Below are 26,182 nucleotides of genomic sequence, written 5' to 3' on the forward strand. Positions count from 1 at the left end.
TAGTATCGAATATCATTTTATTGGTCGGGTACACAAATTTATCAGATATTAATGTGGTTGTAGTGAAATGCTTGTGTTCCTAGTTCCAACAGTGGAGTAATATCTAACAATACACACAAATCTAAACGTAAAAAAAAATAATACATTAATATTGAAATATTAGAACGAGTAATGTCGGAGTCCAGAGTATAAATATATATATATATATATATATACAGTACCAGTCAAATGTTTGGACACACCTACTCATTCCAGGGTTTTTCTTTATTTTTGCTATTTTCTGTATTGTAGAATAATAGTGAAGACATCACAACTATGAAATAACACATGGAATCATGTAGTAACCAAAAAAGTGATAAACAAATCAAAATATATTTTATAATTGAGATTCTTCAAATAGCCGCCCTTTGCTTTGATGACAGTTTTGCACAGTCTTGGCATTCTCTCAACCAGCTTCACCTGGAATGATTTTCCAACAGTCTTGAAGGAGTTCCCACATAAGCTGAGCACTGCTTTTCTTTTACTCCGCGGTCCAACTCATCCCAAACCATCTCAATTTAGTTGCGTGATTGTGGAGGCCAGGTCATTCTGACTCAGCACTCCATCACTCTACTTCTTGATCAAATAGCCCTTACACAGCCTGGAGGTGTGTTGGGTCATTGTCCTGTCGAAAAACAAATGATAGTCCCACTAAGCGCAAACCCGATGGGATCGCGTATCACTGCAGAATGCTGTGGTAGTCACGCTGGTTAAATGTGCCTTGAATTCTAAATAAATCACAGACAGTATCACCAGCAAAGCACCACCACACCATCACACCTCCTCCTCCATGCTTCACGGTGGGAACCACACATGCGGATATCATTCGTTCACCTACTCTGCTTCTCACAAAGACACAGCGGTTGGAACCAAAAGTTTCACATTTGGACTCATCAGACTAAAGGACAGATTTCCACCAGTCTAATGTCCATTGCTCGTGTTTCTTGGCCCAAGCGAGTCTCTTTTTCTTACTGGTGTCCTTTAGTTGTGGTTTCTTTTCAGCAATTCGACCATGAAGGCCTGATACCCACAGTCTCCTCTGAACAGTTGATGTTGAGATGTGTCTGTTTACTTTGTAAAACATTTATTTGAGATGCAATTTCTGAGGCTGGTAACTCTAATAAATGTATCCTCTGCAGCAGAGGTAACTGGGTCTTCCTTTCCTGTGGCAGTCCTCAGGAGAGCCAGTTTCATCATAGTGATTTATGGTTTTTGCAACTGCACTTGAAGAAACTTTCAAAGTTCTTGAAATCATCCTGATTGACTGACCTTCATGGTTTAAAGTAATGATGGACTGTCGTTTCTCTTTGCTTATTTGAGGGTTCTTGCCATAACATGGGTACAGCTGTTAATCGAAATGTATTCCAGGTGACTACCTCATGAAGCTGGTTGAGATAATGCCAAGAGTGTGCAAAGCTGTCATCAAGGCAAAGGGTGGCCACTTCATCTCATTTGCTCACATTGTATATCGACTTACTTTTCCACTGTGTTATTGACTGTATGTTTGTTTACTCCATGTGTAACTCTGTGTTGTTGTATGTGTCGAACTGCTTTGCTTTATCTTGGCCAGGTCGCAGTTGTAAATGAGAACTTGTTCTCAACTTGCCGCCTGGTTAAATAAAGGTTAAATAAATAAACTTTGAAGAATCTGAAATATAAAATATATTTTGATTTGTTTAACATTTTTTTTTGGTTACTAAATGATTCCATATGTGTTATTTCATAGTTTTAATGTCTTCACTATTATTCTATAATGTATAAAATAGTAGAAATAAAGAAGAACCCTTCTTGTATAGACATTATGGACAGTATGTGGATATAATATGCAGTATATCTGAAGAATCAATGAATATAGATCCATAGTGTTAGTGGTGTGAACTCTGCAGATGTATCTAGTTAAATCTCACTGTATACAGTAGCTATCTGCTGATGCTTCAGAATTAACAGGATCCTGAATCTGAGGCGACTTAGGGGTATGCGTCCCAAATGGCACCCTATTCCCTTTATAGTGCACTACTTTTGACCAGGGCCCATATAGAGCTCTGGTCAAAAGAAATGTGGCTATATCGGGGATAGGGTGCCGTTTGGGACGCGGCCCCGACTGTTTTGGTACCTCGGCCATGTACCCCGGCCATGTACCCGGCAATGTACCCTGGCCATGTACCCCGGCCAACTAAAGCTATCGGCTCTCAGACGTGTCCTTTCTGTCAATGACATTGTCTTCACAGTGAGCATAGTCTAGTACAAGCTGTTTGGCTTCACAGTGAGCAGTCTAGTACAAGCTGTTTGGCTTCACAGTGAGCATAGTCTAGTACAAGCTGTTTGGCTTCACAGTGAGCATAGTCTAGTACAAGCTGTTTGGCTTCACAGTGAGCAGTCTAGTACAAGCTGTTTGGCTTCACAGTGAGCATAGTCTAGTACAAGCTGTTTGGCTTCACAGTGAGCATAGTCTAGTACAAGCTGTTTGGCTTCACAGTGAGCATAGTCTAGTAAAAGCTGTTTGGCTTCACAGTGAGCATAGTCTAGTACAAGCTGTTTGGCTTCACAGTGAGCATAGTCTAGTATAAGCTGTTTGGCTTCACAGTGAGCATAGTCTAGTACAAGCTGTTTGGCTTCACAGTGAGCATAGTCTAGTATAAGCTGTTTGGCTTCACAGTGAGCATAGTCTAGTACAAGCTGTTTGGTGCTCATCGTAGGACAAGACACTGAAGTCAAGCCAGCCCAGGTTCAACCAGAGTGTGCCCCAAAATGCCACCCTATTCCCAAAATGGGCTCTGATTAAAAGTAGTGCTCTACATAGGGAATAGGGTGATATTTGGGAGGCAAAATGGGCTCTGATTAAAAGTAGTGCACTACATAGGGAATAGGGTGATATTTGGGGGGCACCCTCATAGACATAGACAGTAGTAAATGTCTGGAAGGCACTTCCATCCTCCTCATAGAGCCACCGTTGGGAGGATATTTTCACAGAGTAAGCAGATAGAATCTTTTATAGCCAATTGGTAATGACACTGTCCTGTAAATCAACATCCAGAGATGAGTTAGACTTTCTAACATGCGGAGTGGAAGAGGTTGGGAGTATTAGTGACCCATGACAATCAGTACATACAAGCGTTAGATCCAAGCACTACTCCTTTTGTTGATACTTTAGCAAATCAATATTTTAGCACATAAAATATTATCAACCGCTGTTACTAATATCATCAATAATGTTTACAGTTTTAGAATTAGACACCAGTGCTTCTTCGACTTGCATAGATGACAGTACTTGGATAACAGAGCAGAGCTCCCTGGCCATGACGATAAGCTGAACAAGTAGAACAACGTCCTTGACAGTGCTCATACACTGGCAACAGCCACCTGTCCCAATGGTGGATCATGTCACCTCCAAATTGGCAGAATGGCATCCTTATATGGATCATATGGATAATGTCTTGGAAAGGTCATTGGCCAGTAGGAATTGGAAAGGTCATTGGCCAGTAGGAATTGGAAAGGTCATTGGCCAGTAGGAATTGGAAAGGTCATTGGCCAGTAGGAATTGGAAAGGTCATTGGCCAGTAGGAATTGGAAAGGTCATTGGCCAGTAGGAATTGGAAAGGTCATTGGCCAGTAGGAATTGGAAAGGTCATTGGCCAGTAGGAATTGGAAAGGTCATTGGCCAGTAGGAATTGGAAAGGTCATTGGCCAGTAGGAATTGGAAAGGTTATTGGCCAGTAGGAATTGGAAAGGTCATTGGCCAGTAGGAATTGGAAAGGTCATTGGCCAGTAGGAATTGGAAAGGTCATTGGCCAGTAGGAATTGGAAAGGTCATTGGCCAGTAGGAATTGGAAAGGTCATTGGCCAGTAGGAATTGGAAAGGTTATTGGCTACAGATCAAAGGCAAGCCACAGTGCTAGAATACGTAGAACAAGCGTGCTCATTTTGAGTGCACCCATGACTTTACCAGTCATATCGCCAGGGTCAGAGATTCCAGACCGTTCTATTCGTTCTACTTCTATGAGGCAAGGCCCTGCAGGACAAAATAAATAGACCCTCCATCTGGTTCTCTTCTGTCAGCAGCTCTATGTGCACATCATGAGACCACATCAACTTAACAATCAGTCATGATCATGTGTGAGGGACTATTGAACTGTTCAGACAGTCAGTAACTGTTACAGTGATGTTACAGTTTCCCAAACTCCATGCCCGGGACTCCAAGGGGTGCACCTTTTGGTTTTTGCCCAAACACTACAAAGCTTGATGATTAGTTGATTATTTGAATAAGCGGTGTAGTGCTTAGGAAAGAAAGGAAACCCCGGGGTCCTGAGAACTGAGTTTGGGGAAACCCTGAGTTACAGTGGTAACAAGTTAAAATGGGGAGTCCAGGTCCTTCAGTTCCAACAGGTACTTGCTAAGTGCCTTCTCAGAGGCCCAGCACCCTACAGCCATGGAGCCCTTCAGGAGCCACTGAAGCAGTCCCACGGTGGCCCCTGGAGAGACAAGGGGAGCCAGAGTCTTGACCCCCACCATGGGGGCCACCATTTGGGGCAGGCTGAGGGCCACACTGCCCAGGGCCCCGACAGCGTTTCCCGCAAACAGACACACAGTGAGCGAGCAGGAGACGGCAGACAGCGCCAGACAGCGTGACATCAGCATCAACTCGTCCGCTGACAGCCAATCGCAGAGCACCGGGAGGAGAGCTGAGCCAATAAGGAGGGTGTTGGCTGTGGTGCGGTCTTCGCTGAGCCACAGGAAGCCGAAGGAGACTAGCGGTGGAGCCAGGACCTCGCCGGCCCACTCCAGGTCCCCCTGTACAGAGGTCAGGTATGGGCTGAAGGAGAGAGGCAGGGTGCAGAGGCCTGAGGAGAGACCGAGCAGAAAGAAACCCACTGCTGGAGCTCTGTGGTCCTACGAGAGAAAGAGGGAGATGAGGGAACAGTCAGGGTGAGGAGAAAGAACGAGTCATGACAATAATCAGTGGCAAAGGGGTTGAGAATGGTTTAATGGTACACAAGAGTTACACTCAAGTGAACACCAATATATCCCAAAATTACCTTGAAGAGCTGATATGCTGTGTACAGGGCAGAGACGGACAGTGTGATGTTGGAACATGCTGTGATCAACTCTGTCAGACAGCCTGCCATTGGTCTTGACTCAAATCCAAAGCTACAGTTGGAGGATCACTGTTCATTTCATATGAAGAGACTGAGTGGGATTTGGGAAAGAGAAGAAGTTTTCAGATATCTGCAAGTTAACTGTTGAATACCATACCAAAGTTGAGAAAACACTGTTGAAAGTAAGCTAGTAGTCTTGTCTTGCACCATAGCTATGTGTACAGTGTTAACATTCTAAACGGCTATGTTTCAGGTAAGTAGCCACGTTTAGAATGACCAAAGTCAAGACTGAAACTAATATGTGAGCTGAAAAATATCTGTTATCATTCAACATTACCTTTCTCTGTTCCGCTTGTTTGAACACGTGAGACAAGCAGTACCAGGATGTGGGCGTTCCCAGACCGTAAACAACTGCGCATGCTCGGCTCGGATTCCACCAAATTGGAAAAATATGGCGGCGCTGTTGACAACAGTAACAGAGCAGTGGATACGAGAGAAGCTACATCTAAATCACCATTGCCTTGGTAATATATTTGACACTTAAATTATAGCTTGTAAGTTGGTAGCCTAGATGTATGATTAGTTTGATTTAAAACCAGTTTTAAACTTCCATTAATAGCTAATTAACGCACAGAGACTTTGCTTAGTGCTAACGTTAGCTCGCCTGCTAGGCTAGCTGACAAAACAGTGCTTTGAATTTGTCTGGCCACAGTGAAAGATGGACAACGTTACCATGGGTCTACAACTACCCAACTACTCTACTACTTTGATTGCTGGCTACTAACATTCATGACCACTTTACAGCAGATGTGAGATCACTGAGCCTCCCAGGATCATACAAGGAGAAAATCAGACATCTGGGAATCTCACTAAAGAACTTTGTCCGTTTGAAAACCCTGAACCTCTCCTGTAATGCACTAATCTCTGTCGAGGTGAGATGTCTATCAACAGACAAATGTATATACAGTACATGGTGAAATGGTCACTGAAGTCTGAATGTGTAGATGTGTAGATCTGATTGCGTCCACAATGGTACGCCATTACATATTATTCCCTATATAGTGCACTACTTCTAACCAGGGTTCTGGGCAAAAGTAGTTCACTATGTAGGGAATAGGGCACAATTTGGGACATACACTGAATGTGTAAGTCACATTTGTTTGAGTGGGTATAATTTGTGGAACGTTCCAACAGGAATCTGGTTTCCAACAAACAACGCATAGTAATACAAAGTAGCATGATCAAGTCACCTCGCTAACTAGCTGCCGAATAGGCATCAACTCACCACGTAGCTAACTAGCTGCCGAATAGGCATCAACTCACCACGTAGCTAACTAGCTGCCGAATAGGCATCAACTCACCACGTAGCTAACTAGCTGCCGAATAGGCATCAACTCACCACGTAGCTAACTAGCTGCCGAATAGGCATCAACTCACCACGTAGCTAACTAGCTGCCGAATAGGCATCAACTCACCACGTAGCCAACTAGCTGCCGAATAGGCATCAACTCACCACGTAGCCAACTAGCTGCCGAATAGGCATCAACTCACCACGTAGCTAACTAGCTGCCGAATAGGCATCAACTCACCACGTAGCTCAACTAGCTGCACGAATAGGCATCAACTCACCACGTAGCTAACTAGCTGCCGAATAGGCATCAACTCACCACGTAGCCAACTAGCTGCCGAATAGGCATCAACTCACCACGTAGCTAACTAGCTGCCGAATAGGCATCAACTCACCACGTAGCATCAACTAGCTGCCGAATAGGCATCACTCACCACTCACTCACCACGTAGCTAACTAGCTGCCGAATAGGCATCAACTCACCACGTAGCTGCCGAATAGGCATCAACTCACCACGTAGCTAACTAGCTGCCGAATAGGCATCAACTCACCACGTAGCTAACTAGCTGCCGAATAGGCATCAACTCACCACGTAGCCAACTAGCTGCCGAATAGGCATCAACTCACCACGTAGCCAACTAGCTGCCGAATAGGCATCAACTCACCACGTAGCTAACTAGCTGCCGAATAGGCATCAACTCACCACGCATCAACTCAGCGTAACTAGCTGCCGAATAGGCATCAACTCAGCCACGAATAGGCATCAACTCACCACTAGCTAGCTGCCGAATAGGCATCAACTAGGCATCAACTCACTCCACGTAGCCAACTAGCTGCCGAATAGGCATCAACTCACCACGTAGCCAACTAGCTGCCGAATAGGCATCAACTCACCACGTAGCCAACTAGCTGCCGAATAGGCATCAACTCACCACGTAGCTAACTAGCTGCCGAATAGGCATCAACTCACCACGTAGCCAACTAGCTGCCGAATAGGCATCAACTCACCACTAGCTAACTAGCTGCCGAATAGGCATCAACTCACCACAGCCAACACGAATAGGCATCAACTCACCACTAGCCAACTAGCTGCCGAATAGGCATCAACTCACTAGCTGCCGAATAGGCATCAACTCACCACGTAGCCAACTAGCTGCGAATAGGCATCAACTCAGCACGTAGGCAGCTCATAGGCATCAACTCACCACGTAGCTCAACTAGCTGCCGAATAGGCATCAACTCACCACGTAGCCAACTAGCTGCCGAATAGGCATCAACTCACCACGTAGCTAACTAGCTCGAATAGGCATCAACCACGTAGCCAACTAGCTGCCGAATAGGCATCAACTCACCACGTAGCAACTAGCTGCCGAATAGGCATCAACCACCACGTAGCCAACTAGCTGCCGAATAGGCATCAACTCACCACGTAGGCAGCTGCCGAAAGGCTCACTCACACGTAGCCAACTAGCTGCCGAATAGGCATCAACTCACCACGTAGCCAACTAGCTGCCGAATAGGCATCAACTCACCACGTAGCCAACTAGCTGCCGAATAGGCATCAACTCACCACGTAGCTCAACTAGCTGCCGAATAGGCATCAACTCACCACGTAGCTTATTCTAGCTGCCGAATAGGCATCAACTTTGTCCGAATAGGCATCAACTCACCCAGAGTGAGACATTTTTCAGGAGCTTATAATGTTTGTCCATAGGCTACCAGAGTGAGGACAGACATTTTTTGGTGAGGTGATTTAAAAACGTAATGAAATAGCCCATTCCCTACCCGGTATCTTAATCTGCCTCTATACAACTTTGTGTGTGTTGTTTGTTGGAAAACTTGTTATTTACAAAGTTTTTGTAACAGATTCCTGTTGGAATGTTCCACAGATTATACCCCCCCTATTTGTTTCTTTCTATGTTTGTTCATCTATAGGGGGTCCAACACTTGAAGAGGCTGGAGAGGCTGAACTTGTACTACAACAGCATTCCCTCCCTTCAGGAGGTCAAAGTGCTCTGGCAGCTGACTGCTCTGAGAGAGCTGGACCTGAGGCTCAACCCTCTGGCTAAAACAGATCCACACTACCGCCTGTACTTTGTGCATGCACTGTCCAACCTTCGCAGGCTTGGTACCTATAGCTACCCCATGTTCATTGTGGGTCCGATTGGCTGTCCAATGACTTTGCTGTTAGATAGTTCTTCTTCACAATCTGACATTTGATGTTTGTTTTATATTGTTTTCTTCCTGTAGATGACTGTCCAGTCAGGGACAGTGAGAGAAGAGCTTCAATCATGCATTTCTCCTCAGACTCTGTGCTCAGACCCCAACAGACGAGCTCCTCGGAGACAGACATCACTGACCAGAGGTACTGTACTCTACAGTATTAGACATCACTGACCAGAGGTACTGTACTCTACAGTATTAGACATCACTGACCAGAGGTACTGGACTCTACATTACTCTACAGTGTTACAGTATTAGACATCACTGACCAGAGGTACTGTACTCTACAGTATTAGACATCACTGACCAGAGGTACTGTACTCTACAGTATTAGACATCACTGACCAGAGGTACTGTACTCTACAGTATTAGACAGACATCACTGACCAGAGGTACTGTACTCTACAGTATTAGACATCACTGACCAGAGGTACTGTACTCTACAGTATTAGACATCACTGACCAGAGGTACTGTACTCTACAGTATTAGACATCACTGACCAGAGGTACTGTACTCTACAGTATTAGACATCACTGACCAGAGGTACTGTACTCTACAGTATTAGACATCACTGACCAGAGGTACTGTACTCTACAGTATTAGACAGACATCACTGACCAGAGGTACTGTACTCTACAGTATTAGACAGACATCACTGACCAGAGGTACTGTACTCTACAGTATCTACAGTATTAGACAGACATCACTGACCAGAGGTACTGTACTCTACAGTATTACAGTATTAGACATCACTGACCAGAGGTGCTGGACTCACTGACCAGTGTTAATAGACAGACATCACTGACCAGAGGTTGCTAATGACATCACTGACCAGAGGGTCTTACAGTTTAGACATCACTGACCAGAGGGACTCTCTTGTCTGCATTAGATATTGATTTGTATTATTAGAAAACACCCGGAAAGGCAAACTTCAGATTTCATTTTATTTAACTAGTAAGCTGTTCTTTATGTGGCATTGTTTCCAATAGTGTGTACAGTGACGTTACAGTGTTATAGATTGTATTGTACAATATTCTTCTCGTAGTGCTATGTTATGACGTAATGCGTGTTTGATTGGTGTGTTCCAGGAGCAGTAAGCTGAGGATGGCCTCAGTAAATCGCCTGGCCAAGAAGCTCTCTGTCCTGGATGACAACGATGACATAGTGTTGAACCTTGTCGCTAAGAGCAACTGGGACCAAAGTGAACCTCTGTTCCTGACTGGCTCTTCCCACAAGGAGCCAGAGTCCCAGCTCTATCATCAGATCAAAGAGGAGTGTGAGTTTATGTTGATCACAGAATGGTACATAATTTGTTTTTATAATGACAAATGACAGTATGAAGTGGTATTAAGAGTGTGATGTACACCATGACTGTTAATGTAGGGACAGTCCACCAGGGGGAGACAAATGTTCTTGTTTTTTCCCTAGGAACATGGGGAATTTAGCTAATTTATGGCAAGATTTCAGAGATTTACCCTTAATTGATTTCATTCAGTACTTGATGAATTGTATGTTTAACTAGTTACATTTACGGTCTACCTTTTTTCAAGTGAGCAAACAAGCCTTCAGTATAAAATGTGCATGTTTTATTTTCATTATGATCAGCTTGTCATTCCCAGTCCAATGGTCAACGTTTAAGAGAAGGATCTCGAAGGAAAGGTTCTTCCTCCTCGTTGAAAACGTCAGAGGGGCCGAGGGTAACCTTTAACCCCCGCGTAGAGAAGCACAGCGGGAGGAGCGAGAGAAACTCCCCAAACACCTGAGAGTCACGGCCAAGGGCCACTTCACCCCTCACCCTGGTGAGGTGACACTGAATATCCTCTCTGTCACTGACCAAATCAGATGGCATGAATGGCCTAATACAACATTCTGAGTGTTTTGCATTGGCTTCCTCCTCCTTTAGATAAAGTTGACCAGCAGAAGTCTTCCTTAGTGAAGATCCGCCCCCCCAGTCCAAGAAGTCCCTGTCCCAGTAGGTCTGATGCCACCAACCCCATCCTGCACCCTCCCAGACTGTCCTACCATAACACCCAGCAGACAGCAGGGGGCTCCACCTCACCACAGAAACATGCCAAGCAACAGAAGGTGAGACGTTTCAGAGAGAGAACCCACTTATCCCTACCATACCATTCATCCACCCTAGAGAAAACCCACTTATCCCTACCATACCATTCATCCACCCTAGAGAAAACCCACCTATCCCTACCATACCATTCATCCACCCTAGAGAAAACCCACTTATCCCTACCATACCATTCATCCACCCTAGAGAAAACCCACCTATCCCTACCATACCATTCATCCACCCTAGAGAAAACCCACTTATCCCTACCATACCATTCATCCACCCTAGAGAAAACCCACTTATCCCTACCATACCATTCATCCACCCTAGAGAAAACCCACCTATCCCTACCATACCCTTCATCCACCCTAGAGAAAACCCACTTATCCCTACCATACCATTCATCCACCCTAGAGAAAACCCACTTATCCCTACCATACCATTCATCCACCCTAGAGAAAACCCACCTATCCCTACCATACCCTTCATCCACCCTAGAGAAAACCCACCTATCCCTACCATACCCTTCATCCACCCTAGAGAAAACCCACCTATCCCTACCATACCCTTCATCCACCCTAGAGAAAACCCACCTATCCCTACCATACCATTCATCCACCCTAGAGAAAACCCACTTATCCCTACCGTACCATTCATTAATCATAGAGAAAACCCACCTATCCCTACAGTACCATTCATTAATCATAGAGAAAACCCACCTATCCCTACAGTACCATTCATTAATCATAGAGAAAACCCACCTATCCCTACAGTACCATTCATTAATCATAGAGAAAACCCACCTATCCCTACAGTACCATTCATTAATCATAGAACAAAACCCACCTATCCCTACAGTACCATTTATTAATCATAGAGAAAACCCACCTATCCCTACAGTACCATTCATTAATCATAGAGAAAACCCACCTATCCCTACAGTACCATTCATTAATCATAGAGAAAACCCACCTATCCCTACAGTACCATTCATTAATCATAGAGAAAACCCACCTATCCCTACAGTACCATTCATTAATCATAGAGAAAACCCACCTATCCCTACAGTACCATTCATTAATCATAGAGAAAACCCACCTATCCCTACAGTACCATTCATTAATCATACAGTACCATTCATTAATCATAGAAAACCCACCTATCCCTACAGTACCATTCATTAATCATAGAGAAAACCCACCTATCCCTACAGTACCATTCATTAATCATAGAGAAAACCCACCTATCCCTAAGTACCATTCATTAATCATAGAGAAAACCCACCTATCCCTACAGTACCATTCATTAATCATAGAGAAACCCAGTACATTCATTAATCATAGAGAAAACCCACCTATCCCTACAGTACCATTCATTAATCATAGAGAAAACCCACCTATCCCTACAGTACCATTCATTAATCATAGAGAAAACCCACCTATCCCTACAGTACCATTCATTAATAATGGAGAAAACCCACCTATCCCTACAGTACCATTCATTAATCATAGAGAAAACCCACCTATCCCTACAGTACCATTTATTAATCATAGAGAAAACCCACCTATCCCTACAGTACCATTCATTAATCATAGAGAAAACCCACCTATCCCTACAGTACCATTCATTAATCATAGAGAAAACCCACCTATCCCTACAGTACCATTCATTAATCATAGAGAAAACCCACCTATCCCTACAGTACCATTCATTAATAATGGAGAAAACCCACCTATCCCTACCGTACCATTCATTAATCATAGCGAAAACCCACCTATCCCTACAGTACCATTCATTAATCATAGAGAAAACCCACCTATCCCTACAGTACCATTCATTAATCATAGAGAAAACCCACCTATCCCTACAGTACCATTTATTCATCATAGGTCTTACTGTTCATTATAACCAGTCTTTTTTTGTAATTGTATCAAATCTGTCTCCTAGGGAAGCTATAGGAAACCAATGGATTTGCTGCTGAGCCTAGTGAACAAGCACTGGACAGGGGAGAGGCCTCTGCACCATGACAACAACTTCCTCTGTGAGTATGAAACCCCCATGTACTGTGTAGCTTACCTGCTTAATGGAGAATCTGGCCCTAATAGTATGTATCTGACCTGCCTCCAGCTCAGGCAGTCCAGATCCTGTCCATGATGGAACGAGACATCTCCGGTGGAGAAGCTGAGGTCAGGACGTTGAGAGGGAACGTTGAAGAGCTGAAGGAGCAGGCAGAGATACGAGACCAAGACCACAGGACAGAGACCCAGAGACTAACTACACAGCTGGAGGAAGCACACATGTCTGTTGTAAGATTCAGACTGTTCAAAGCAGCATCTTCCATGATATTACCTCATGTTTGAAAAGGCATGAGACCCTGACTCCACAAAGAGTTCAGAATAAATGGATGGAATTATCTTCAATGTCTGATTGATTGATTGATTGATTGATTGATTGATTGCAGGACAGTTTGAATGAGCAGCTGAGGATACTATTGGAGGATAACGTCTCTCTACAGAAGCAGATGATCAGATTAGAAAAACAATATCTCAACTCTATGATGAAAAGTTCACCCAACACTGAGATATGTGGTGAGTGAAAAAGCAATAGCTTTTTGATATTCCTGGTCAGTGGTCACTACTGGGCAGAATCTGACCGTGACATAGAGCACGTGTAACCGCGATATAGAGCACGTGTAACTGTGACATAGAGCACGTGTAACCGTGATATAGAGCACGTGTAACTGTGACATAGAGCACGTGTAACTGTGATATAGAACACATGTAACTGTGACATAGAGCACGTGTAACCGTGACATAGAGCACGTGTAACCGTGACATAGAGCACGTGTAACTGTGACATCGAGCACGTGTAACCGCGATATAGAGCACGTGTAACTGTGACATAGAGCACGTGTAACTGTGACATAGAGCACGTGTAACCGTGACATAGAGCACGTGTAACCGTGACATAGAGCACGTGTAACCGTGATATAGAGCACGTGTAACTGTGACATAGAGCACGTGTAACCGCGATATAGAGCACGTGTAACTGTGACATAGAGCACGTGTAACTGTGATATAGAGCACGTGTAACCGTGATATAGAGCACGTGTGACTGTGACATAGAGCACGTGTAACCGTGACATAGAGCACGTGTAACCGTGACATAGAGCACGTGTAACCGTGATATAGAGCACGTGTAACCGTGACATAGAGCACGTGTAACCGTGACATAGAGCACGTGTAACCGTGACATAGAGCACGTGTAACCGTGACATAGAGCATGTGTAACCGTGACATAGAGCACGTGTAACCGTGTAACCGTGACATAGAGCATGTGTAACCGTGACATAGAGCACGTGTAACCGTGTAACCGTGACATAGAGCACATGTAAGAGTAATGCAAGATGTTCCATAAATCTCTTAAGATTCGTACAAGTTAAACATGCATATCTCAAGGCAGTGTTGACCACGTGACGGATTGGATTTGATTTCAGTCTGTTGTTATATCCGTTGATGTTGCAAGTCAATGTGCATTTGTATTGCTGAAGCGTTATCATCATGTGCTAACCGTGGCCCATGTGAATCTGTATTGCTGCTAGCATCATGTGCTAACTGTGGCCCATGTGAATCTGTATTTCTGCTAGCATTATGTGCTAACTAACTTGTGGTCCATGTGGATCTGTATTTCTGCTAGCTTCATGTTCTAATCGTGGTTCATGTGGATCTGTATTGCTGCTAGCTTCATGTACTAACTAACCGTGGCCCATGTGGATCTGTATTGCTGCTAGCATCATGTACTAACTAACTGTGGCTCATGTGGATCTGTATTTCTGCTAGCTTCATGTGCTAACTAACTGTGGCCCATGTGGATCTGTATTTCTGCTAGCATCATGTGCTAACTAACTGTGGCCCATGTGGATCTGTATTGCTGCTAGCTTCATGTACTAACTAACCGTGGCCCATGTGGATCTGTATTGCTGCTAGCATCATGTACTAACTAACTGTGGCTCATGTGGATCTGTATTTCTGCTAGCTTCATGTGCTAACTAACTGTGGCCCATGTGGATCTGTATTTCTGCTAGCATCATGTGCTAACTAACTGTGGCCCATGTGGATCTGTATTTCTGCTAGCATCATGTGCTAACTAACTGTGGCCCATGTGGATCTGTATTTCTGCTAGCATCATGTGCTAACTAACTGTGGTCCATGTGGATCTGTATTTCTGCTAGCTTCATGTACTAACCGTGGTTCATGTGGATCTGTATTGCTGCTAGCATCATGTGCTAACTAACTGTGGTCCATGTGGATCTGTATTTCTGCTAGCTTCATGTACTAACCGTGGTTCATGTGGATCTGTATTGCTGCTAGCATCATGTGCTAACTAACTGTGGTCCATGTGGATCTGTATTTCTGCTAGCTTCATGTACTAACCGTGGTTCATGTGGATCTGTATTGCTGCTAGCATCATGGACTAACTAACCGTGGCCCATGTGGATCTGTATTTCTGCTAGCTTCATGTGCTAACTAACTGTGGCCCATGTGAATCTGTATTGCTGCTAGCATCATGTGCTAACTAACTGTGGTCCATGTGGATCTGTATTTCTGCTAGCTTCATGTACTAACCGTGGTTCATGTGGATCTGTATTGCTGCTAGCATCATGTGCTAACTAACCGTGGTCCATGTGAATCTGTATTGATGCTAGCATCATGTGCTAACTAACTGTGGTCCATGTGAATCTGTATTGCTGCTAGCATCATGTGCTAACTAACTGTGGTCCATGTGGATCTGTATTTCTGCTAGCTTCATGTTCTAACCGTGGTTCATGTGGATCTGTATTTCTGCTAGCTTCATGTACTAACTAACTGTGGTCCATGTGGATCTGTATTTCTGCTAGCATCATGTACTAACTAACTGTGGTCCATGTGGATCTGTATTTCTGCTAGCATCATGTGCTAACTAACTGTGGTCCATGTGAATCTGTATTGCTGCTAGCATCATGGACTAACTAATCGTGGCCCATGTGAATCTGTATTGCTGCTAGCATCATGTGCTAACTAACTGTGGTCCATGTGAATCTGTATTGCTGCTAGCATCATGGACTAACTAACCGTGGCCCATGTGAATCTGTATTGCTGCTAGCTTCATGTGCTAACTAACTGTGGTCCATGTGGATCTGTATTTCTGCTAGCTTCATGTGCTAACTAACTGTGGTCCATGTGTTCTTCTCTCCAGAGAAACAGGCAGAGGTGGATGAGCTGAGGAAGAAGGTTGAGGAGGGGGAGAGAGTCAAGGAGCTGGCAGGTATGCTGCAGGAGAACCATAGGTAAGCACACACACTACTCTATGTCCAGTACCACCTGGTGCTAAGATACTACACTATGTCCAGTACCACCTGGAGCTAAGATACTACACTACACTATGTCCAGTACCACCTGGAGCTAAGATACTACACTACAATATGTCCAGTACCACCTGGTGCTAAGATAATACACTACACTATGTCTAGTACCACCTGGTGCTAAGATAATACACTACACTATGTCCAGTACCACCCGGTGCTAAGATACTACACTATGTCCAGCACCACCTGGTGCTAAGATACTACACTATGTCCAGCACCACCTGGTGCTAAGATACTACACTATGTCCAGCACCACCTGGTGCTAAGATACTACACTATGTCCAGCACCACCCGGTGCTAAGATACTACACTATGTCCAGCACCACCCGGTGCTAAGATACTACACTATGTCCAGCACCACCCGGTGCTAAGATACTACACTATGTCCAGCACCACCCGGTGCTAAGATACTACACTATGTCCAGCACCACCCGGTGCTAAGATACTACACTATGTCCAGCACCACCCGGTGCTAAGATACTACACTATGTCCAGCACCACCCGGTGCTAAGATACTACACTATGTCCAGCACCACCCGGTGCTAAGATACTACACCCGGTGCTAAGATATGTCCAGCACCACCCGGTGCTAAGATACTACACTATGTCCAGCACCACCCGGTGCTAAGATACTACACTATGTCCAGCACCACCCGGTGCTAAGATACTACACTATGTCCAGCACCACCCGGTGCTAAGATACTACACTATGTCCAGCACCACCCGGTGCTAAGATACTACACTATGTCCAGCACCACCCGGTGCTAAGATACTACACTATGTCCAGCACCACCCGGTGCTAAGATACTACACTATGTCCAGCACCACCCGGTGCTAAGATACTACACTATGTCCAGCACCACCCGGTGATAAGAATAACATTCAACCACTCTAGGGACAATAAAAGTCCTTGACTTTTGGGATAATACAAATCTTAACACGGTCTGACTAAAAGCAACCTAATGAGATATTCATTACAGGAGATGCCAGATTATTTGTTCTAATATAAAGAGAAAACACCAGAACCCAATGGGTGAAGAAAGTGCTTGTTAGTGTTTGTGACTAAGTGGTGTTGTGTTTGTGCTTCAGGTCACTGGTTGCGACTAATGAGCATTTGCTGAGTGAATTGGAGAGGACTGTGAGACGGCTCTGAGTAGGAGAGGGAGGGGCAGCTACACGTCACAACTACAACAACTAGAGAGAACTGGAGGAGACTAGGAGACGACTCTGAGGAGCTACACGTCACAACTACAACAACTAGAGAACTGGAGGAGACTAGGAGACGGCTCTGAGGAGCTACACGTCACAACTACAACAACTAGAGAGAACTGGAGGAGACTAGGAGACGACTCTGAGGAGCTACACGTCACAACTACAACAACTAGAGAACTGGAGGAGACTAGGAGACGGCTCTGAGGAGCTACACGTCACAACTACAACAACTAGAGAGAACTGGAGGAGACTAGGAGACGGCTCTGAGGAGCTACACATCACAACTACAACAACTAGAGAACTGGAGGAGACTAGGAGACGGCTCTGAGGAGCTACACATCACAACTACAACAACTAGAGAACTGGAGGAGACTAGGAGACGGCTCTGAGGAGCTACACATCACAACTACAACAACAAGCAGACCCACAACTACAACACCAGGGCCACATTCCGTAGGTAAACGTTATGGAACATTGCAAATAGAAATGTCATGAATAGAGCCAATTCCTTACTCTACATGATGTCAGAGAGGAATGTTTGTTCTACATTTCTATCTAAACGTTCCAGAACGTTGTCCTGCTGAACGAGCACCAGCACCAGATTCTCTTATTTTAGCTCTATATACACTGCTGCCAACATTTACACTGTTCCTTACTGACTGTATCCACACCTTTACACTGTTCCTGACTGACTGTATCCACACCTTTACACTGGTCCTTACTGACTGTATCCACGCCTTTACACTGTTCCTTACTGACTGTATCCACGCCTTTACACTGTTCCTTACTGACTGTATCCACACCTTTACACTGTTCCTTACTGACTGTATCCACGCCTTACACTGTTCCTTACTGACTGTATCCACACCTTTACACTGTTCCTTACTGACTGTATCCACGCCTTACACTGTTCCTACTGACTGTATCCACGCCTTACACTGTTCCTGACTGACTGTATCCACACCTTTACACTGTTCCTTACTGACTGTATCCACACCTTTACACTGTTCCTTACTGACTGTATCCACACCTTTACACTGTTCCTTACTGACTGTATCCACACCTTTACACTGTTCCTTACTGACTGTATCCACACCTTTACACTGTTCCTTACTGACTGTATCCACACCTTTACACTGTTCCTTACTGACTGTATCCACACCTTTACACTGTTCCTTACTGACTGTATCCACACCTTTACACTGTTCCTTACTGACTGTATCCACACCTTTACACTGTTCCTTACTGACTGTATCCACACCTTTACACTGTTCCTTACTGACTGTATCCACACCTTTACACTGTTCCTTACTGACTGTATCCACACCTTTACACTGTTCCTTACTGACTGTATCCACACCTTTACACTGTTCCTTACTGACTGTATCCACACCTTTACACTGTTCCTTACTGACTGTATCCACACCTTTACACTGTTCCTTACTGACTGTACTGTATCCACACCTTTACACTGTTCCTTACTGACTGTATCCACACCTTTACACTGTTCCTTACTGACTGTATCCACACCTTTACACTGTTCCTTACTGACTGTATCCACACCTTTACACTGTTCCTTACTGACTGTATCCACACCTTTACACTGTTCCTTACTGACTGTATCCACACCTTTACACTGTTCCTTACTGACTGTATCCACACCTTTACACTGTTCCTTACTGACTGTATCCACACCTTTACACTGTTCCTGACTGACTGTATCCACACCTTTACACTGTTCCTGACTGACTGTATCCACACCTTTACACTGTTCCTGACTGACTGTATCCACACCTTTACACTGTTCCTGACTGACTGTATCCACACCTTTACACTGTTCCTGACTGACTGTATCCACACCTTTACACTGTTCCTTACTGACTGTATCCACACCTTTACACTGTTCCTTACTGACTGTATCCACACCTTTACACTGTTCCTTACTGACTGTATCCACACCTTTACACTGTTCCTTACTGACTGTATCCACACCTTTACACTGTTCCTGACTGACTGTATCCACACCTTTACACTGTTCCTTACTGACTGTATCCACACCTTTACACTGTTCCTTACTGACTGTATCCACGCCTTTACACTGTTCCTTACTGACTGTATCCACACCTTTACACTAAACACTGACTGTATCCACACCTTTACACTGTTCCTTACTGACTGTATCCACACCTTTACACTGTTCCTTACTGACTGTATCCACACCTTTACACTGTTCCTTATTGACTGTATCCACACCTTTACACTGTTCCTTACTGACTGTATCCACACCTTTACACTGTTCCTTACTGACTGTATCCACACCTTTACACTGTTCCTTATTGACTGTATCCACACCTTTACACTGCACATTGAATCTTAATATTTATGACTCTAGACATGTTTAAATGATAAAGTATTTATTGTGTTCACGCTGTTTCTGCCTCTGTGTTTATGGAAACTGAAGTGTGGAAATGGCTTCTTCACTAAACACAATGATGTTTGAGGTCAGTTCTAGCAAGTAAAGCCTGTCTTGGTAGAACATATTGTGGGGATAATATATTATTTTAACATATCAATGAGGAGAGAACAGGCATGGTGTTCATCACAAATGGCACCCTATTCCCTATAAAATTGTATGGAAGGATTCCGTCCAGACGGGATGTAATAACATACAACTGATCCCCTCAAAAAGTAATCAGATCAGTAGAGGAGACAACTGATCCTCTCAATAAGTCATCAGATCAGTAGAGGAGACAGCTGATCCTCTCAATAAGTAATCAGATTAGTAGAGGAGACAACTGATCCTCAATAAGTCATCAGATCAATAGAGGAGACAACTGATCCTCTCAATAAGTAATCAGATCAGTAGAGGAGACAACTGATCCTCTCAATAAGTAATCAGATCAGTAGAGGAGACAACTGATCCTCTCAATAAGTCATCAGATCAATAGAGGAGACAACTGATCCTCTCAATAAGTCATAAGATCAGTAGAGGAGACAACTGATCCTCTCAATAAGTAATCAGATCAGTAGAGGAGACAACTGATCCTCAGTAAGTAATCAGATCAGTAGAGGAGACAACTGATCCTCTCAATAAGTAATCAGATCAGTAGAGGAGACAACTGATCCTCTCAATAAGTAATCAGACCAGTAGAGGAGACAACTGATCCTCTCAATAAGTCATAAGATCAGTAGAGGAGACAACTGATCCTCTCAATAAGTAATCAGATCAGTAGAGGAGACAACTGATCCTCAGTAAGTAATCAGATCAGTAGAGGAGACAACTGATCCTCTCAATAAGTAATCAGATCAGTAGAGGAGACAACTGATCCTCTCAATAAGTAATCAGATCAGTAGAGGAGACAACTGATCCTCTCAATAAGTCATCAGATCAGTAGAGGAGACAACTGATCCTCTCAATAAGTAATCAGATCAGTAGAGGAGACAACTGATCCTCTCAGTAAGTCATCAGATCAGTAGAGGAGACAACTGATCCTCAGTAAGTAATCAGATCAGTAGAGGAGACAACTGATCCTCTCAATAAGTAATCAGATCAGTAGAGGAGACAACTGATCCTCTCAATAAGTAATCAGATCAGTAGAGGAGACAACTGATCCTCTCAATAAGTAATCAGATCAGTAGAGGAGACAACTGATCCTCTCAATAAGTAATCAGATCAGTAGAGGAGACAACTGATCCTCTCAATAAGTAATCAGATCAGTAGAGGAGACAACTGATCCTCTCAATAAGTAATCAGATCAGTAGAGGAGACAACTGATCCTCTCAATAAGTAATCAGATCAGTAGAGGAGACAACTGATCCTCTCAATAAGTCATCAGATCAGTAGAGGAGACAACTGATCCTCTCAATAAGTCATCAGATCAGTAGAGGAGACAACTGATCCTCTCAGTAAGTAATCAGATCAGTAGAGGAGACAACTGATCCTCTCAATAAGTCATCAGATCAGTAGAGGAGACAACTGATCCTCTCAGTAAGTCATCAGATTAGTAGAGGAGACAACTGATCCTCTCAATAAGTAATCAGATCAGTAGAGGAGACAACTGATCCTCAGTAAGTAATCAGATCAGTAGAGGAGACAACTGATCCTCAGTAAGTAATCAGGTCAGTAGAGGAGACAACTGATCCTCTCAGTAAGTAATCAGACCAGTAGAGGAGACAACTGATCCTCTCAATAAGTAATCAGATCAGTAGAGGAGACAACTGATCCTCTCAGTAAGTAATCAGATCAGTAGAGGAGACAACTGATCCTCTCAATAAGTCATCAGATCAGTAGAGGAGACAACTGATCCTCTCAGTAAGTCATCAGATTAGTAGAGGAGACAACTGATCCTCTCAATAAGTAATCAGATCAGTAGAGGAGACAACTGATCCTCTCAATAAGTAATCAGATCAGTAGAGGAGACAACTGATCCTCTCAGTAAGTAATCAGATCAGTAGAGGAGACAACTGATCCTCTCAGTAAGTAATCAGATCAGTAGAGGAGACAACTGATCCTCTCAGTAAGTAATCAGATCAGTAGAGGAGACAACTGATCCTCTCAGTAAGTAATCAGATCAGTAGAGGAGACAACTGATCCTCTCAGTAAGTAATCAGATCAGTAGAGGAGACAACTGATCCTCTCAATAAGTAATCAGATCAGTAGAGGAGACAACTGATCCTCTCAGTAAGTCATCAGATTAGTAGAGGAGACAACTGATCCTCTCAATAAGTAATCAGATCAGTAGAGGAGACAACTGATCCTCTCAATAAGTAATCAGATCAGTAGAGGAGACAACTGATCCTCTCAGTAAGTAATCAGATCAGTAGAGGAGACAACTGATCCTCTCAAGTAAGAGACAATCAGATCAGTAGAGGAGACAACTGATCCTCTCAATAAGTAATCAGATCAGTAGAGGAGACAAATCAGATCAGTAGAGGAGACAACTGATCCTCTCAATAAGTAATCAGATCAGTAGAGGAGACAACTGATCCTCTCAATAAGTAATCAGATCAGTAGAGGAGACAACTGATCCTCTCAATAAGTAATCAGATCAGTAGAGGAGACAACTGATCCTCTCAATAAGTAATCAGATCAGTAGAGGAGACAACTGATCCTCTCAATAAGTAATCAGATCAGTAGAGGAGACAACTGATCCTCTCAATAAGTAATCAGATCAGTAGAGGAGACAACTGATCCTCTCAATAAGTAATCAGATCAGTAGAGGAGACAACTGATCCTCTCAATAAGTAATCAGATCAGTAGAGGAGACAACTGATCCTCTCAATAAGTAATCAGATCAGTAGAGGAGACAACTGATCCTCTCAATAAGTAATCAGATCAGTAGAGGAGACAACTGATCCTCTCAATAAGTAATCAGATCAGTAGAGGAGACAACTGATCCTCTCAATAAGTAATCAGATCAGTAGAGGAGACAACTGATCCTCTCAATAAGTAATCAGATCAGTAGAGGAGACAACTGATCCTCTCAATAAGTAATCAGATCAGTAGAGGAGACAACTGATCCTCTCAATAAGTAATCAGATCAGTAGAGGAGACAACTGATCCTCTCAATAAGTAATCAGATCAGTAGAGGAGACAACTGATCCTCTCAATAAGTAATCAGATCAGTAGAGGAGACAACTGATCCTCTCAATAAGTAATCAGATCAGTAGAGGAGACAACTGATCCTCTCAATAAGTAATCAGATCAGTAGAGGAGACAACTGGTAAGTAATCAGATCAGTAGAGGAGACAACTGATCCTCTCAATAAGTAATCAGATCAGTAGAGGAGACAACTGATCTCTCTCAATAAGTAATCAGATCAGTAGAGGAGACAACTGATCCTCTCAATAAGTAATCAGATCAGTAGAGGAGACAACTGATCCTCTCAATAAGTAATCAGATCAGTAGAGGAGACAACTGATCCTCTCAATAAGTAATCAGATCAGTAGAGGAGACAACTGATCCTCTCAATAAGTAATCAGATCAGTAGAGGAGACAACTCAGATAGAGGAGACCTCTCAATAAGTAATCAGATCAGTAGAGGAGACAACTGATCCTCTCAATAAGTAATCAGATCAGTAGAGGAGACAACTGATCCTCTCAATAAGTAATCAGATCAGTAGAGGAGACAACTGATCCTCTCAATAAGTAATCAGATCAGTAGAGGAGACAACTGATCCTCTCAATAAGTAATCAGATCAGTAGAGGAGACAACTGATCCTCTCAATAAGTAATCAGATCAGTAGAGGAGACAACTGATCCTCTCAAGTAATCAGATCAGTAGAGGAGACAACTGATCCTCTCAATAAGTAATCAGATCAGTAGAGGAGACAACTGATCCTCTCAGTAAGTAATCAGATCAGTAGAGGAGACAACTGATCCTCTCAATAAGTAATCAGATCAGTAGAGGAGACAACTGATCCTCTCAATAAGTAATCAGATCAGTAGAGGAGACAACTGATCCTCTCAATAAGTAATCAGATCAGTAGAGGAGACAACTGATCCTCTCAATAAGTAATCAGATCAGTAGAGGAGACAACTGATCCTCTCAATAAGTAATCAGATCAGTAGAGGAGACAACTGATCCTCTCATAAGTAATCAGATCAGTAGAGGAGACAACTGATCCTCTCAATAAGTAATCAGATCAGTAGAGGAGACAACTGATCCTCTCAATAAGTAATCAGATCAGTAGAGGAGACAACTGATCCTCTCAATAAGTAATCAGATCAGTAGAGGAGACAACTGATCCTCTCAATAAGTAATCAGATCAGTAGAGGAGACAACTGATCCTCTCAATAAGTAATCAGATCAGTAGAGGAGACAACTGATCCTCTCAATAAGTAATCAGATCAGTAGAGGAGACAACTGATCCTCTCAATAAGTAATCAGATCAGTAGAGGAGACAACTGATCCTCAGTAAGTAATCAGATCAGTAGAGGAGACAACTGATCCTCTCAATAAGTAATCAGATCAGTAGAGGAGACAACTGATCCTCTCAATAAGTAATCAGATCAGTAGAGGAGACAACTGATCCTCTCAGTAAGTAATCAGATCAGTAGAGGAGACAACTGATCCTCTCAATAAGTAATCAGATCAGTAGAGGAGACAACTGATCCTCTCAATAAGTCATCAGATCAGTAGAGGAGACAACTGATCCTCTCAATAAGTAATCAGATCAGTAGAGGAGACAACTGATCCTCTCAATAAGTAATCAGATCAGTAGAGGAGACAACTGATCCCTCTCAATAAGTAATCAGATCAGTAGAGGAGACAACTGATCCTCTCAATAAGTAATCAGATCAGTAGAGGAGACAACTGATCCTCTCAATAAGTAATCAGATCAGTAGAGGAGACAACTGATCCTCTCAAGTAATCAGTCATCAGATCAATAAGTAATCAGATCAGTAGAGGAGACAACTGATCCTCAGTAAGTAATCAGATCAGTAGAGGAGACAACTGATCCCTCAATAAGTAATCAGATCAGTAGAGGAGACAACTGATCCTCTCAATAAGTAATCAGATCAGTAGAGGAGACAACTGATCCTCTCAATAAGTAATCAGATCAGTAGAGGAGACAACTGATCCTCTCAATAAGTCATCAGACAACTGATCCCTCAGTAAGTAATCAGAGAGACAACTGATCCTCTCAGTCATCAGATCAGTAGAGGAGACAACTGATCCTCTCAGTAAGTAATCAGATCAGTAGAGGAGACAACTGATCCTCTCAATAAGTAATCAGATCAGTAGAGGAGACAACTGATCCTCTCAGTAAGTCATCAGATCAGTAGAGGAGTAATCAACTGAGGATCTGATCCTCTCAATAAGTAATCAGATCAGTAGAGGAGACAACTGATCCTCTCAATAAGTAATCAGATCAGTAGAGGAGACAACTGATCAGATCAGATCAGTAGAGGAGACAACTGATCCTCTCAGTAAGTCATCAGATCAGTAGAGGAGACAACTGATCCTCTCAATAAGTAATCAGATCAGTAGAGGAGACAACTGATCCCTCAGTAAGTAATCAGATCAGTAGAGGAGACAACTGATCCTCTCAATAAGTAATCAGATCAGTAGAGGAGACAACTGATCCTCTCAATAAGTAATCAGATCAGTAGAGGAGACAACTGATCCTCTCAATAAGTAATCAGATCAGTAGAGGAGACAACTGATCCTCTCAGTAAGTAATCAGATCAGTAGACTGATCCTCTCAATAAGAGACAACTGATCCTCTCAATAAGTCATCAGATCAGTAGAGGAGACAACTGATCCTCTCAGTAAGTCATCAGATTAGTAGAGGAGACAACTGATCCTCTCAATAAGTAATCAGATCAGTAGAGGAGACAACTGATCCTCTCAATAAGTAATCAGATCAGTAGAGGAGACAACTGATCTCTCAATAAGTAATCAGATCAGTAGAGGAGACAACTGATCCTCTCAATAAGTAATCAGATCAGTAGAGGAGACAACTGATCCTCTCAGTAAGTAATCAGATCAGTAGAGGAGACAACTGATCCTCTCAGTAAGTAATCAGATTAGTAGAGGAGACAACTGATCCTCTCAATAAGTAATCAGATCAGTAGAGGAGACAACTGATCCTCTCAGTAAGTCATCAGATTAGTAGAGGAGACAACTGATCCTCTCAATAAGTAATCAGATCAGTAGAGGAGACAACTGATCCTCTCAATAAGTCATCAGATCAGTAGAGGAGACAACTGATCCTCTCAATAAGTAATCAGATCAGTAGAGGAGACAACTGATCCTCTCAATAAGTCATCAGATCAGTAGAGGAGACAACT

At 43.3% G+C, this 26,182-nt stretch overlaps 2 protein-coding genes and 2 long non-coding RNA genes across 14 annotated transcripts; 1 reads left to right on the forward strand and 3 right to left on the reverse strand.

The window, feature by feature from the left end:
- Positions 1-5,585, reverse strand: LOC118376741 (transmembrane protein 276-like). The gene is made up of 3 exons (XM_035763499.2): positions 5,470-5,585; positions 5,073-5,223; positions 1-4,926 (listed from the first exon to the last, which is right to left on the reverse strand). Exons 2-3 carry the CDS (start codon positions 5,160-5,162, stop codon positions 4,387-4,389), a joined length of 630 nt encoding a protein of 209 aa, XP_035619392.1. The 5' UTR covers positions 5,163-5,223; positions 5,470-5,585; the 3' UTR covers positions 1-4,386.
- cep72 (centrosomal protein 72) lies at positions 5,501-18,823 on the forward strand. The gene is made up of 12 exons (XM_052514955.1): positions 5,501-5,656; positions 5,937-6,064; positions 8,416-8,608; positions 8,731-8,845; positions 9,793-9,980; positions 10,310-10,459; positions 10,608-10,789; positions 12,717-12,810; positions 12,897-13,075; positions 13,231-13,357; positions 16,005-16,095; positions 17,263-18,823. Exons 1-12 carry the CDS (start codon positions 5,584-5,586, stop codon positions 17,324-17,326), a joined length of 1,584 nt encoding a protein of 527 aa, XP_052370915.1. The 5' UTR covers positions 5,501-5,583; the 3' UTR covers positions 17,327-18,823.
- LOC127928056 (uncharacterized) lies at positions 10,796-11,411 on the reverse strand. 2 transcript variants are annotated; one of them, XR_008130162.1, is made up of 4 exons: positions 11,363-11,411; positions 11,153-11,236; positions 11,027-11,110; positions 10,796-10,984 (listed from the first exon to the last, which is right to left on the reverse strand). It is a non-coding gene; the product is annotated as an uncharacterized LOC127928056 (long non-coding RNA). The 2 variants fall into 2 exon arrangements; XR_008130161.1 differs by having other exon boundaries at positions 10,796-10,900; positions 10,943-11,110.
- On the reverse strand, positions 11,419-12,702 carry LOC127928055 (uncharacterized). Of its 10 annotated transcripts, XR_008130155.1 has the most exons (7): positions 12,544-12,702; positions 12,334-12,459; positions 12,250-12,291; positions 12,124-12,207; positions 11,929-12,012; positions 11,658-11,867; positions 11,459-11,572 (listed from the first exon to the last, which is right to left on the reverse strand). It is a non-coding gene; the product is annotated as an uncharacterized LOC127928055 (long non-coding RNA). The 10 variants fall into 10 exon arrangements; XR_008130160.1 differs by having other exon boundaries at positions 11,419-11,488; positions 11,616-11,867; positions 12,250-12,459; XR_008130157.1 differs by having other exon boundaries at positions 11,424-11,530; positions 11,616-11,867; positions 12,250-12,459.
- Positions 18,824-26,182: the final 7,359 nt, after the last annotated feature.

This window comes from Oncorhynchus keta, unplaced genomic scaffold (assembly GCF_023373465.1).
Source record: "Oncorhynchus keta strain PuntledgeMale-10-30-2019 unplaced genomic scaffold, Oket_V2 Un_scaffold_2042_pilon_pilon, whole genome shotgun sequence".
NCBI classification, from domain to species: domain Eukaryota; kingdom Metazoa; phylum Chordata; class Actinopteri; order Salmoniformes; family Salmonidae; genus Oncorhynchus; species Oncorhynchus keta.